Source organism: Leishmania martiniquensis, chromosome 35 (assembly GCF_017916325.1).
Source record: "Leishmania martiniquensis isolate LSCM1 chromosome 35, whole genome shotgun sequence".
Taxonomy (NCBI): domain Eukaryota; phylum Euglenozoa; class Kinetoplastea; order Trypanosomatida; family Trypanosomatidae; genus Leishmania; species Leishmania martiniquensis.
Genome location: NC_090170.1, coordinates 377,002 through 391,459, shown reverse-complemented (window position 1 = coordinate 391,459; position 14,458 = coordinate 377,002). Strand labels below are relative to the sequence as shown.

General features: G+C 58.4%; 3 protein-coding genes across 3 annotated transcripts; all 3 read right to left on the bottom strand.

The window, feature by feature from the left end:
• Nucleotides 1-5,868: 5,868 nt before the first annotated feature.
• Nucleotides 5,869-6,603, bottom strand: LSCM1_00847 (uncharacterized protein; the record flags this gene model as incomplete). Its single annotated transcript, XM_067318481.1, has 1 exon — nucleotides 5,869-6,603. One exon carries the CDS (start codon nucleotides 6,601-6,603, stop codon nucleotides 5,869-5,871), a length of 735 nt encoding a protein of 244 aa, XP_067174586.1.
• A 1,050-nt stretch (nucleotides 6,604-7,653) lies between these two features.
• Nucleotides 7,654-8,382, bottom strand: LSCM1_00846 (uncharacterized protein; the record flags this gene model as incomplete). Its single annotated transcript, XM_067318480.1, has 1 exon — nucleotides 7,654-8,382. The coding sequence occupies one exon, from the start codon at nucleotides 8,380-8,382 to the stop codon at nucleotides 7,654-7,656; it is 729 nt and encodes a 242-aa protein (XP_067174585.1).
• Nucleotides 8,383-9,744: 1,362 nt separating this feature from the next.
• On the bottom strand, nucleotides 9,745-13,620 carry LSCM1_00845 (uncharacterized protein; the record flags this gene model as incomplete). Its single annotated transcript, XM_067318479.1, has 1 exon — nucleotides 9,745-13,620. The coding sequence occupies one exon, from the start codon at nucleotides 13,618-13,620 to the stop codon at nucleotides 9,745-9,747; it is 3,876 nt and encodes a 1,291-aa protein (XP_067174584.1).
• Nucleotides 13,621-14,458: the final 838 nt, after the last annotated feature.

Here is a 14,458-nt window from a genome sequence, read left to right as displayed (position 1 = left end):
GAATGGTGCAGAGTGACGCTCATGCCTACAGCTGCACACGGGCGAGTAGATGCGCCGCCGCTGCATGCGAGGACGGGGAGCAGGAGAAAAAGCGACCCCGAGCGAAGGACAGCACGCCAAAAGAACTGAGTCTCCTCTGATCGCCGCGCAGCCGCCGCGACTCCTTTCTCTTTTCCATCTTCTGCTTTGCTACCGTTTCCTCAAGCACTCTATGCCATGCCACACATCACCAGCCACTTCTCGCTCTGTTCATGCGTCTGCAGCTGCTGTTCACAAGGACAGCGCCAACGCTCCCTCGAAAGCCATTGATGTTTCGTTTCTCGTTTGAAAGCTGTGTTACGACACACACACACACAAAAAGGAGGTGAGGGGAGGGAGAGAGTCGAGAGGAAAGTTCTGAGGAACAATGTCGTCAAAGTAACAGAAAACAGAAAAGGCGGGACGAGCGAGTCACTGCACACACAGAGACGGACCAGGGGAGAGGGAGAGGGATGACTGAAGAGGTGTTTGAGAAATCCCGAGGGATAACCACACACACACACACACAGACAGAGAGATCGGCAAACGAACAAAGATGGAAAAAAAAAACAGAAGCCGACAAAAAGAGAGAGAGGGGGGAGAGAAGAAAAAAGGCGCAGACTGCCATCAACGAACACACAAACAAAGTAGAAAACAGGGGCGGCGTGTGTGTGGGAGGGAAGGGGAGGGGATGAGACGAGGGAGATGAGAGACGAGCAACAAAAGAGGAAATAAAAATGGCGATGTACCCTGTGGCCATTAGACGGCCTCTTTTCGCTTCTTGGCACTTTTTTCACCCTTTTTGCCTCTCTTTTCTCCCGCGTTTTTCTCACCCCCCTCCTCACCAACACACGTACACACACAAAAAGAGAGCAGTCTCTGTCTATGGTGAGGCTCGCGCGCGTACTCGAGCGGAGGTGTGAGGTGTCTACCTCTGCGTGTGGCTTGCAGCGTGGGAGGGAGGGAGGAGGGAAAGACGACGGATGCGGTGGGGAGGAAGGGAGGGGGTAAGAGAGGAGCGTGGGTCAGGTGCGCAGAAGCCTTCTCACTGAGACATACTTTACTGGAACAAGCGAAGCGACACCGAGGCATAACGATGTGATGGAGGCGGGAGGAGGGGAGGGGAGAGGTGGTGGCAGGACGGAGAGACTGAAAGGGGCTGCAGATAAGGCAAATGATGGCGCGAAAAAGAGGGAAACAAAGCGACAAAATAGCGCCGGAGGAAGCCTGACGGGGCCTGGAGACAAAGTGCGCACGGGCGACTCCTCTCTTTATCGCTCGCCTGCTTGGCCCGCGACTGCTTCTGCCTCTCGTTCATCTTCTTCCACACCAAACAGTTGCTGCTGTTGCTCCTCCTCCTCCCCCATCTCCTCTTTCCCTCACCGCGACTCGTGCCTGTATGCGCGCGTGTTCAAAACTGTACCGCTCTTCCTCCTTTCGGGACGCTGTCACCACTTCCCATGCGCCCCCTTGCGCACACATACACACACAAAACGCGAGTCAGCACAAATTTTTCCAGTTCAGTCCCCTCTCCTTATTTTTTTTTGTGTGGGAAGGTGAGGGTGGCGGCTCTATGGTGAGAACGGGAAGACTAAAAGAAAGCACGCGCAACCAACAAAACACACCGACAAAAGAAGAGGGGCGCATGCACGCAGGCCCAGACAAACATGCTGCGAGGGATTCGTCCAGTTTGCGCGTGCGCTGTATATCAGCGCGCCACGAAACACTTTCGCGGCATCACCATATCATCACGCTACTGGCATGGGCGTTCCCCACTCCAAACGATCTCGCGCGATGGAGCCGAGCGCTGACATGTATTTTACGTCTTCTCCCCTCCGCAGGGTGAATAGAGAAGAAGTCTAAGATGCCGAGCCGTTAGAGGGGGAATAGCTTCGCATGACAGCAAAACCACCGACGATGGGGATGGGGCCCACATAGCGAGCAGCACGCGGCGGTGAAGTCGAAAAACAGCAACAACAACATCGCGACACGAGCTCTCTGATGTTCTGTGAGAGGAACACCTTCACTCGCCTTGCCACAGACGATGACAAGGCATAAGTGGGGTCAAACGCGGCCTCGGGAACATCACTTAGTGCGACAAGAAGAATACGAACAGATAAAAAGATGACCGCCAAAAGAGAGTTGTATGCGAAGGACATACGCCGAGGAGAGAAGGGGATCTTACCTATACACACACTTGCTCAGAGAGAGAGAGACAGAGAGATAGACAGGGGGGGGAGATGCTGAGAAGGTGAGAGTGGTGATAGCCACGCTGAACCGTCACACACTTTTACAAAAAAAAGAGGTGAAGGCGAACAAGACAGACAAACGTGAAGGCAGCACTAACGAGACCGGCAAAGTAATGGTGATGATCATTGTGAAAAGGCAATCAACACCGTTGATACACACACACAAATACATCTGTTACTATTTTTTTCTTCTGCGTGCTTCCTCTCACGCGCCCCTCCCTTTTCCTCTTTCCATCACAGGGCAGGAGGGGAAGTGGGCGATGGATAGAAAGAGACGTGGCCGGGAGGGAGGGAGGGGGGAGGGCAAATCACACTCGAGGGTCCGGAGCTCCTTCGGTGAGGCGTGAGAAGCATAATCTGACTTGCACACTCGTACGCACGCCCTGTCGCCATGCACTGTCCCCCCACCCCCTGGTTCCGTCCCTCACTCTATGAGTTCTACCACTGCCAGTGGGGCTGTCACACAACTCGGAGAGGGTGCGTGGGCGCGTGCGATGGTGAGCGGCCGCCACTCCGCTCACGGCCAATAAAGGAAGAGTGACCCCAACCAGAGTAGAAAAGGCGGCGTGACTTGCAAGCGGCAACTCACGCGGCTGCCACACGCTCCTCTAGCGTCGTCGTCTCAGTAGTCACGCCCGCGGCCGCCGCGGTGATTGTTGCGCCAGCCGCCACCGTTGCCATGGTGACCGCCACCGTTTCCGTGGTGGCCGCCGCCATGACTGCGATCGTGACCGCGCTCATGGCTACTAGCGTCTGGCATTGCGTTCTTGACCTTTGGGTTGATGTTCTCCATCCAGATGCGTGCCCCAAAGGTCCGGTAGAGCTCCCGCACGAGGGAGCGGAAGTCGACGCTGTGGTCGCAGTCAAAGAAGAAGCTGATCTTCTTCATGTCGAACTGATACTCCACATCCTGCAGGTCGATGTCGATACCGAGCTCCAAGCACCGCTGACGGCATGTCTTGAGTGCGACGCTTTCTGCGTTCGCAATGATGTTGTGAAGGCGATCGATGTCTTCCTCTGAGGCCTGCCGGAGAACGCGGCCGTTCTCCAGCTTGATCTTGTCATCGCGGATGTCGCAGCCCTCCATCGAAACAACGGCCGTCTCGTTGTTCGGCTTGCGCTCGATCGTCTGCACCAACAGGCCGCAGTCTGTGCCGCGGTCACCGTCGACGAGGACGTAGTTGCCAGGCTCGATGCGATGACCACACACATACTTGCGGACGCGGCCTCGCTTGAATTCCACAAACGCCAGCATCTCCGAGCCTTCCGGCAGCTCGTCGCCCTCTTCGTTGTGGAGTAGATCCGCACTGTTCGAGTGTTGTTGCTGTTGCGGTTCCTGCTGACCGCCTTGGCCAGCGAGAAGAAATTCCTCGACGGCGTTATGCGACACCGCGCTATGGATCGCATTGCTCGTGCTGCTGCGGCTGTGAGTGTTACAGTCGTTGGGCAGCTTGGCCGGTGCCCACGACGGCACGTTCTCCAAGCTAGCGGGCATGTTCGAGTTGGGACTGGCCACGCACTGCGTGCTTCCAGCATCCATAGCCGAGGGCGAGCCGCTTCCCATCTCACATGGCGACGTTGTCGAGGAGTTGGATGCCTCCAGGCTGGCACGAAGCATCTGCATGATGATGTTGGCCGCGTCCTCCTCCGGGTTCGCGCCAGAGCCGCGAGGGAAGAAGCCGTTCTGTTGGAGGTGCTGCACAATCGTCTGCGCCTCTGCCATGATGCTCAAGAGACGGTTCTGCAGAGCGATCATCGTGGCGAAGCGGTTGTGGTCGATGGCGCTGCTTGAGATGGTGGCATTGGCGCTCGCTGCCGCAGGCGGTGAGCCGCTTCGGCTGTCAAGGAACACATCAATGGCCTTGCTGGCCCGATTCTCTGTGGAGGCCATCGCCGCTTGCGGTTGTATGAAGCTTTCTTTTTTTTTGCCTGTGCGGGTGCGGTGACAATTTTGTGTATATGTATATATATATATCTGTGTAGAGAGAGGGAAGGATCTGCTTCCCAAGGTCCTGCCGATTTCTTTGCCGCTGTGCAGCCCCCTCCCCCACCCCAACTCCGAAGCGAAAGATATACGGGCAGACACACAGAGACAGAGACACGCACAAACACCAAAGAGGAAAAGCTGTCAATACTTCGTACACGCGCCCAAGCGTGTGTGCTATATGAAAGGGAAGACGTAAAGGAAGTTTGCCCCGGCAGCACAATCACGGACACGCTCGAGTGAGGGGCCTCGTTGTTGTCCCTTTCCACTTCTCCTTTCAAAGAATGCCTTATTTAACACTGTAGGGGAGCAAACGTGTGTGTGTGTGTAAGTGCACGTTGCGGCAGGTATGCTGCGTGTCGACGGCGCTTCTATTATTGCTGCGTGCAGTTTTTATCTCGTTTTCTGTTCTGTTTTTCCCCTTTGGTCTGCACGCGCGCCTGAGCGTGCAGCGTGACGACGAGGTGCCGGTGGTGGGTAGAGAGATGGAGGAGGAGGGGCGCGGGTGTGGCAGCTCTCTCTCTGTGAGGTGGGTGGTGAGGCTGTCTATCTCTATGACGGGTGAGGCTTGGCTGTGAGGGTAGAGATAGAGATGGGGCAAGTAGACGGGGGAAAGGAAACGGAAACAGAGCAGAGGCGAATCGACGAGCGTGTGCGTTTGTGTGGGAAGGGAAATTGAAATTCCAACGTGGTATCGACTGCGACAGCGCGCGCACGAGCGAGCGGGCGAGCGAAGGGTGCGTTTGTGTCGAAGATGGCTGGAGCGGATAGACGTCAAATAGTACGACCACTTCGTGGAAGTTTGTGTGTGTGTGTCGTGATTTGGTGGTGATTTTGGAGTTGAGGGGCGTTGGTTGAGGAGGCAAGTTATGGTAAGTCGTGCGTGTGCGTTGGTGTGAAGTGGCACACTAATGTAACCGCAGATGAGGAGGAGGAGGGGTAGGTGTGGCGTGTAAAGTGCACGAGAATGGGGACCACCAAACGAGGGGGTGTGCGCGTTTGTGCGGTCCGTAAGGGAGGAAGAAGGGCGAGCCGCTTGGGGGAACATAGAGAGTGCGGCCAAGCCCGCAGCGCGTCTGCAGCAGTCGCAGCAGCGGGGTGCAGCGACAAGGAAGAAGGGAGAGCACGATAGAGGATAATGACGCTTTCGTGCAGCCACTCAAGGCCACTCTTTTCCTTCCGCCCTTTTCCGTCACACACACTCACACACAGAAAAATACACTATTGCAGCCACTGTGCCACCCCATGCGAGATGCGCTCCATAGGCTGAACCAGGGACCCCCCCACGTCCCATTCCTCTATCAACTGCTTCCCCCTCCCCCCCACACACCACACACGAGCACGCATGAAGAGTAGAGTGGGTTCCACGCCACAGTCCTTGGGGTTACGTCGAGCCGCCCTCGCCATCCAGCCAAGGCCCTACCTGAGGCGCTTTGCTATGTCGGAGCTCAGCCTTTGGTGGGCGGGGGAGGAATAGAGAGTTGCCGAATTGCACTCCATCGGCACCCTCATTGCCATTTTGATGAGAATACCACAGGAGTGGTGCACGCGCGCACAAGCGCAAGCAGGTCCGATAAAACAAACAACGCTTCCACACCCAACGACTGAAACCGGTCTCTAACCAGCCGTGAGCATGTATTCGCCCAGACGTTGCAAGCCCATGAGCGTTACGACACCAACAGCGCTCCAGCCAGCAATCAACTTCCAACGATGAAGCCGCTTCTCTTCCATAGTCAACTCCGTGTAATAATAGGCGGCCGGCTCCGCCGTCGTCTTCAGAATTTTTTTGTCGTACGCCTGCCTATGAAGATTCTGCGCTACCTTTAGTCGCGGTGAGCGGACGTGCATTGCCTCCGGGGAAAGGTCTTCATCAGAGAAGTAGCTGCGCGCCTGCCGTGCCGCTGGTTTCTCTCTCTCACACCCATGCAGGTCCTCCTGTGCCTCCACTTTCATGTCATGCTCACTTCGGTCGCCATACTGCTGCTCATAGATGTTGCCACGCAGAACGTGGTGCTGGCGGAACGGGAGGCGCGACTCGATCTTATCCGTCAACTTCTCGAAGCTCTTCTCAAACTGGCCGCTGGTGGCCTCGTTTGGGTTCGGCTTTATTGTCTGCGGTCGACGCAGGGGCCGAGTTAGCCGTACACCTCCGAAGCTCACACTACCCACACATGCTACCCTGGAGGGCCGCCCTCGCAGGTGAGGCTGCCGGCGACGCCAATGAGTGCTACTGCTGCTCCTTTTGCTGTCTATCAAGGCGACATTGCTTCCGCTCGCGCGCTCATGAACAGTGACACCTGACCATGGCTGCACCGTGGCAAGCCCCTTGCAGGGCTGTACCCGCCGCCACATGGATCTCGGCGAAGGGAAAAAGAGAAGAGCGCCAAAGAGGCAGTGCCGGTCGAGAGAGGGGAAGCGCGCGCACGCACGCACACACACAAATCAGAATTATGGCTGGGAGAAGAGGACTATTTGGCTCGCGACCGCTCGCGCGGCGCTTCTCTTCCTGTGCTTTCAACACCGTGGAAAAAGCGAGCGCATTGGAGAGGGCAGTGTGGGAAGTGGGTGGGTGGGTGGTGGTGGGGAACAGGTAGTGGCGCCAACACGCACCCGCTCCGAATGACGCCAGTACGTAGGAGAGGGCGAAGAAACAAAACAAGAAAAAGAGGGGACGAGGTTGATGTGTAAGTGCTTTGTACGTGTACGTGTTCTCGTGTACACGCAGGTGTGGTTCGCTCCTCAGGGTAGAAAGGAGGGCCAAGGGGCGGGGTGAGTGGTGACAGCGGCGATGGGAGTACCACCGTCAAGTAGCCATCTTAAGGGAGAGAGGAATCAGAAACAGCACCGCAGCTGTGCTTCAGTGGCGATCTTTTCCCCTCGCTACCAACTCCCTTCCCTCCGCTGTCTCCCTCCTCGTTCGGTCGGTGGAAAGCTGCGCATACAGAGGACCAGTGCAGGTAGGAAAGGCATAGAGATCCGCTCGACGCTTTTGGTTTCCTCTCGCGAGCCGCCCTTTCGATTGCGTCGCTCTCTCGCTCTCTCACTATCTGTGTGCCTGTGCGCGCGCACACACAGACACAGGCGTAAAAAGGGGAAATGACCACCGCGACAGCGCAAGCGGTCATGCTAAACGGCCACAGGATACTCCACACACAGTGCGGACAACACTCGAGGGGACCATTACTCCTCTTCTTCCTCTCTTCCGCTCGCTGAAAAAAAACACGAAGCCTACGGCAACCTACCGTCGACGACCAGGACGAGAGAGAAAAAAAAGGAAGCGAGTGCCCGAGCCGATGTGCAAAAGCAGTAGCGAACAAGCAGTCCGATGTGCAACCACAGTCACAACTGAGACGTACAGCGGCGTTGCTCGCATCACGCAGCCACTCCCCACGCCGCATGCACCTACTTGAAGAAGACTAGCAACGCAAAGAGGAAGAGACTACTGCTAGTGAGTGCGAATAGCAGCAGGAAGGTCTTGTACCATTCATACCGAAGCGCCTGCCGACGCTTCTTCTGCCGGTATTGGTGCAGTTCAATGGGAGACATGGCAGCCATCTTCGCCTCCTCTTTCGCAGCCGACTGCTGCTCTTTCTCCAGACGCGCCATGTACTCAGCAAAGGAGCTCGGCGATAGCGAGCGGCGCATGAGCTCTACATCATGCGCTAACGCCTTGGCCGACATCTCCCGCACCAGCTTTGATTGCTGTGAGTGGTATTGCGCAATTCGCGCCGCTAGCTCTTCCTGCGTCATGCCAGGGATCGTGCTTGGGAGGCGATGAGGATCAATGCGTACGCCATCGTCGCCCCCGAGGCTGTCAGTGGAGGAAGAGGTGCCCCCCGAGGATGTCGCCGCGCCGGTGGAGGCTGCGGCGATTCCGCCAGTGGGCGCGGTATGCTGAAGACGTACTGCCGTCGCAAGGGAGTGCGAGCATCGCTGGACGCATGGAAAGGCAGCGGCGGCCACCAACTGCGACCGCGTCAGGCGCAACGGCGAAGAGGAAGAGAGTGAAGGTGAGGCACGAAAGGACCCCTGAAAACGGTGGCGTGGCTGCTGTAGCGCTTGCCACGCTGGGCGATTGCCAACGGTGGGACCAGCCGCTGAGGTGGCCCATACACGACTCACCTTGCGCATTACAACCTTTAGAGAAAAACGCAGAGAGTGCTCCAACAGAAAAAGAAAGCAACGAAAAGGGTGCGGAAGAGAGCAGGAAACACTTCCCCTCCTGCTCAGTACTCTGTGCTGATCGATGTGTGCCCGTTGGCCGCGTCTGCGACAATACGGCGGTCGCGGAAGTGAGCTGCGCCCATACGCACGGCGGCAAGGATGGAGGGAGAGAAAGATGCAGACACAGAAAACATGATGCGATCCGATGTACGGTTGCCAACTTGCCCAGCTTGGAGGGCTTCCCATCTTTGTGGTAAATCACACTGATTTCCTACCCCTCCCCTCCACTCGCGCTCTCCGTATAACTTGCGCTGACAAGGCTATCGGCGAGGGCTGTGCTGTTTTTTTTTAATTATTATCCCAAGTCACTATGGCTCGACACCACTCAGAAGTGAGGGGGCCATACATATCCCTTTTTTTTTCGGTCGCCGATTGAGCTCCCGTATTTGTGGGCGATTTCGTTACGCGCGTCTATATTCTGTGTGTGGCGATGGTGGTGGAGAGGGGCGGGGAAGCAAATGCTCAGAATGATTCAATACCGTCTGAGATACGAGCTGCACGGAGCAACAACCTTTGGTGAAAGGAGCATAAGGGGCTCGTGACGCGTGCCATTGGGGTGGACGAGGGGATACTGTGGTTCATGCATCGTACTTCTTCTCGTTATCCCAAGCATTAGCCCTCTTCACCCTCCCCCTTTTTACATTCGCCTCGCTTGCCGTCGAAGGCTGATGCGACAGGAGACACGAGTTCTACGAGGACGGGGAAGATGGGGGTGGGGGCGACGGTGTCGAGACTGAGTAAGAGTGGGATCATTTGCGAGATGCCGTGGGGGCAGAGGTCCCCCCCACCCGCAGCGTCCTTGGAAGGAAGGGGGGGGGAAGGGAGGGAGGGAGGGAGGAATGCTGGAAGGACGCTGCATGAATGTGCTTGGAGCCGCCAGAGGGAACCAACAAAAACAAGAGAGGGAATAGGCCACTGAAACTCCGCCGACAGCGACGGAGGCAAAGTTTACACCCACGCGAATGCACATGTGCAGGGGCGGCTTTCCAAAAAAAAAGGTACCGTGCCGAAGCCGACCATCTGCACAGGGTAGTCGCTTCCCCTCAGTGCTGGAATACCGCAAAAAAAAAGAAATTACCCTCCCTCTGCCAACGCCACGGCCTTTCCCGGAGAAAGGTTCCAAGGTGATTACCTCAGAAGCAACTGTGTACGAGCAACCCAAAGAGAGTCAGGCGATGAGGAGGTGAAGCTGGCATCTGTCAGCCTTTAGCATCCAATGCCCCTCATGATGCGCGGCTGAGGTGGGGTCCCGGCCCGGCCACACAGACTTCAGGCCACAGACACTCGTGCGCTTCTTGTCGCCGCGGAGTCCGCCACCCCGGGCTCGCTGCCTCCCAGAGCGGAAAACTCCACAGCTTTGTCGACCTCACGATAGGCGCCGTCCCCGGCCGCATTGCCGGCGGCGAGGGACTTGGCGCTCGTACTGGTAGTGCGCCGCGAGAGGACATGCCCGGCCACCAACGGCCGCCGTCGCGTTCCCTTTCGCTGGGCCGACTCAGTCACCGTGGCAACGGTTGCCGCGTTGCCCGCGCAACCACTCACGCATGTGGCACGCGGAGGTGGTGGACTGAGCTGTTTCGAATGCTCCACCCACTCTCGCAGAGCTGCCACTGCCGCAGCAAACGAGTAGGGGGCAAAGGTAACGCTTCGAAGAGTCTCGTGCGCTGACAGCGAGGCCATTGACGCATCCGTTTCGACCGCCTCTCCGTGGCACAGATTCGCCCCGCACCCCAGAAAAAGCTGCGTTTGGGCCTTTAATGCCGTCATCAGGTTTGCAGGGGTGTAGAGAGGAAAGGCGCGCCATAGCAGACAAATGAGCTCCGTCGGCGGCGCTGCGATGCGCTGCGGCCCTTGAATCCAGGCGGTCCTGGTGCAGCGCAAACCTGTAACGAGGCTCTCCAGCGCCGACAGCAGCAAGGTCGAGGAGGGGTGGCTTCGCGCATCCGAGTCGATTCTCTGCGACTGTACAAGCGGCGATGGCATGAAGAGGAGAGACCATCGAATCCAGAAGCACACCGGCTCTTTGCTCAGCTGCAGGCGCCGCTGAAGCTGTGCCTCCTTGCCCTGGCCGTCGCTTGGCGCGGCGGTGACGTTGGCCAGATCCCCACCGTGGCTGCGGCTGCCTGTGCCTGGGTCGGATGCCGCCAGCGGAGGAGGAGCACCGGCGGCGCTCTGGGGTGTGCTGGGTTGCGGGCTGCTGCCGCCCCGGCGAGTGGGCTTTGGAGACGCTTGCGATGCCTGCGTTGACTTCTTGGCGGTGACGGCTGCCGCTTTATTCGCCCCACCAGGCGCCACACCGCTCTTTGCTGTGGTCGGCCCCCCTAGCCTCTGCGGCGCACTCTCGTTTTCGTGCTGCAGCTGTTGCTGAACTCGTTCCCGCTGGGCAAAGACCTCGGCTGGCGAGATCCGAAACAGCGGGGGACACAACAGCAGCCACAGGCGAATCCACGGCAAAGGGAGAAAGGCGACGGGCTCATGCGACGACAGGGATGGGGCCGAGGAAGGCGGCAGCCTCCAGCGCAGAGGCGCGGCCATCAATGCGGCGGACGTTACTGGCGGCGGCGGCGTCATCGAGAGCAATGAGAAGGCGGAGGACCAGGTCGAGATGAGTGTGAGGCCGAGAAATTCGTTTGCTACGTCGCTCGCGCGCACCGCTGCGCGAGAGGCATCCTTGAGCCACTGGTGCCAGTGCTGGTGCTGCTGCCCTCGAGCCTGCTGCGCCTCATGCTGCTGATCTTCGTGCAATGTGATGGTGACACCTAACACCTGCAACGCGGGGCCCGTCGCCGAGTGCGACTCCTGCGTCTTCGCACGGGCGCTGGTGCCCTGCCTCTGGGACGGCCGGTTCTCTGCCGCCCACACCCAATGTCGCACTGTCTCTGCGCGCAGCAACCACCACAGGGCGATGAGGTGGCGCGCTTGCGCACTACAGTCGCCTCTGGTGGAGCTCTGCAGCCGTTGCAGGCACGGATAGACATGATTGTCAAGGAGGCAGTGGTGATCCAGTGACAGTGGTGGCGGCGATAACAACGGCGAAGCGGGCTCTAACGTCGACAGTGGCGAGCCCGCATCCGCACTCGCTGACATCTCGCGCATGCGCACCAGTTCAGCGAAGCACCCCAGGAGGGCCGCGACGCAGCAGAGCGCGCGCAAATCATCCATCACAACAGCGATGGCTTCTCCGCAGAGTAATTCGTCAGCGCCGCCGGTAGTGTTGTGCGTGACGTCGAGCGCCTCGAATGCTCGGATGAGCGATTCGTGAGCCGCGCTGAGAGGGTTGATGTCGAGGGGGGTGGATGGCATCAACTTCTCCGCGGCTGCCGCATCAGCAGCCTCCCTGTCGCTTGACATTCCCGGTCCATCGCTTCCAGGGCGGCGCGCGCCGTCCTCGCCCCTCTGCGCCAGCGAGAAGGAGCGCTGCGAGGACTCGGCCGATGCGCAACTCTTGCCGTGCCAGGACGTAAGACGCTGCACACACGCTCGTAGCTCATCACAGGCAGTGATCAGCTTCACCAGTGCCGCACGGCCGCTGTTCTTGGTGGTGAGAAGAGCAAAGATAGCGTGGAAGAGCGCAAAGCGCAGCCCCAGCACGTCACCCACGTTATCGGACACAACCTGTTTAGCCGGCGCAGCTGTGGTCGAGTGCGGCCACAGCTGTGAAGCGGCGGTGCCAGTGATGCCCTCCACAATACAAAGCAGGCCATCTGCAAGCTCTGCGAGCATACGCTCTTCAGTGGCTTGTTGCTGAGCCTCAGCAGGGAAATTCGCGGCGGTCGCCTTATCACCGTGGCCGCCGCGCAGTACATCCAGCGCGCTGGGCGGCTGCACACTCACAGCTCTCTGGGCTGAGGCGATTCCACTTTTCATCGAAAACGCTGGCATGCCGATCGGCGTCGCCATAATGACTCCTGACACAAAACACCTTTGTGCGCACTGATACAGTAGCAGGAGGGCCTCTGTCGGATGCATGCGCAGGACACCGGGCGGCGGCAGAGGCAGCGGGGCGGCCATGGAAGGGGCGGCACTCAGCAGCGTCAGCAGGTTCATCTGATATAGAGTATGCCACACATTCTCAACCAGCACCTGTGCACTGCAGAGCGCGCAGCGACGAAGATCTTCGGGCCTGATGTGAGCCAGCATGGGGTGGAGCGTGCGCTCCGCTTGCGTGTCAACACCAACGGGCACGGGAAGAGCCCGATAGGGCGAAGGCGCAGAGAAGTCGCTGCATTCGCGGCTACCGTGCTGACGGCTTTGAGCATCCCTGTGGGACTGCGCCTGCAGCAGATCGTTGCCGGACTTGGCCGAGGCGGTGAAAGAAGGGGTGGATACAGTGACAGGAAGAAGAAGCACAGTCTGAGTCAGCAGGTCTGAGAGGTGCAAGCCAGCGCGCACTTTCCTTCCAATAGTGGCAGTGTCCTGGCGAGAACTGAAGCTGCCTTCGCTGCAGTTGATCCTCGCCGTGGGTGCGAGTGATGCACCTGCCAGCGCGCCGCTTCCGCCAGCGTTGTCAACGCTGCGTATAGCACTTTTTAGCCTGGCTGGGAAGTGAGAGACGGTGGCGCTGAGGGGTGCCGCGCCACTGCTGCTCTCGTTATTGTCTTCACTAGCACTGCTAATGGTGGCCACATGCCCGATGTCACTCTCCTTGCTGTCGTCATCATCTTTGCTGCTTCGCCGATTGAGTGAGAGGCGACTCTCCGCCTCCCGCTGCTGCTGTTCGGCATAAGCGAGACACGGGCAGAGAGGGCCCTCGGTATGTCCCATAGGTGGTGGCCAAGTAGCACCGCTGAAACTCGCTGCCGTATGCTGGCTCCTAGCGGCTGCTTTGGATACCGCCAACGCGTTTGCCTGCGGGCTCCCCGACTGATTAGCGGTGTGTCCCATGAGCAGTGCGCAGACGGCAGCGCGCAATCGCGCTTCCGCTGAAGTGGGTGCAACGCCAGTACGCTGACGGAGCGGAAGCACCCCTTGGCGAAGAAGTCGGTCGAGTGTATAGGCATCGTCGCTGACGGCGTCGATGGTGCCGTGAAGCTGGCTGAGCCACTCCAGGTATCTATCTATGCAGATGGAGAGAAGAGAACTGCTACTGCTATCCGAGCTCGCTTGACCGACTGACCGGGCAGCCGCATCCGCCGAGACGTTCATGATGGATGGCGTCTTAAATGATTTCGCATTCTTCGCCGTCGGTGCAGGGAGGAGGGGCAGATGCACCACGGCACACACCGATAAAAAGAGGAAGGCCTGGTAGGATGTGCGAGGTGGACAGAAGGCGATGAGGACAGTGACAAGCGAGACAGCGTGAGGTGCGAAGGTGTGAGGAAGCGCACGAGAGAGGAGAGGGAGGGAGGCGGAAGGGGGTGGTAGTGGGACGGTGGCGCGTCAGCGAAGAAGTGCGTCACAGCTACTGCCGACCTTCGTTCCAAATCGAGTTGCACTGGCGCGAAAGCGTATGTGTGTGTCCGAGCGTGCCGAGGGCATTCACATGGACACCCATACGAGAAAAGGAATGAGCTCTGGTGTGCGTGAGGTGACGAACAAGCAGAACAGTAACCGAACGCTACAAGGGAAGGCGCGCACGAGAGACAGAGCGGAGTGCGAGCAGTAAAGGCCGGAGCAGAGGGACTGTATACGTACGTACGTGCAAGGAGCGGTGATGGGCTTTCCCTCTCCCTCTCTCTCTATATATATACAAAATCGCGGGGGTGGACAAAGGCCTCACCCCTCTCCCTTCCAAAGAAAAGCGGAACGCGGCAGCGGTACAAGGCAAAGATATATGTATGGATGCAAAAGTGGGCAGATACCTGTACAGCAAAGGATGCAGCACCGGCGCGGTCAGTGAGGAGAGTGTGGCGATAAAACGAAAAAAAATTAGCCCCGCTGGGACGACAAAAGTGAGGCGCACCAGCGCACAAAGGGAAGGGTGTGTAGCTAATGGGCCGGTAAGGTGCTGACAATGAACAGAGAGTGGTGGTAGCAGTGGTGG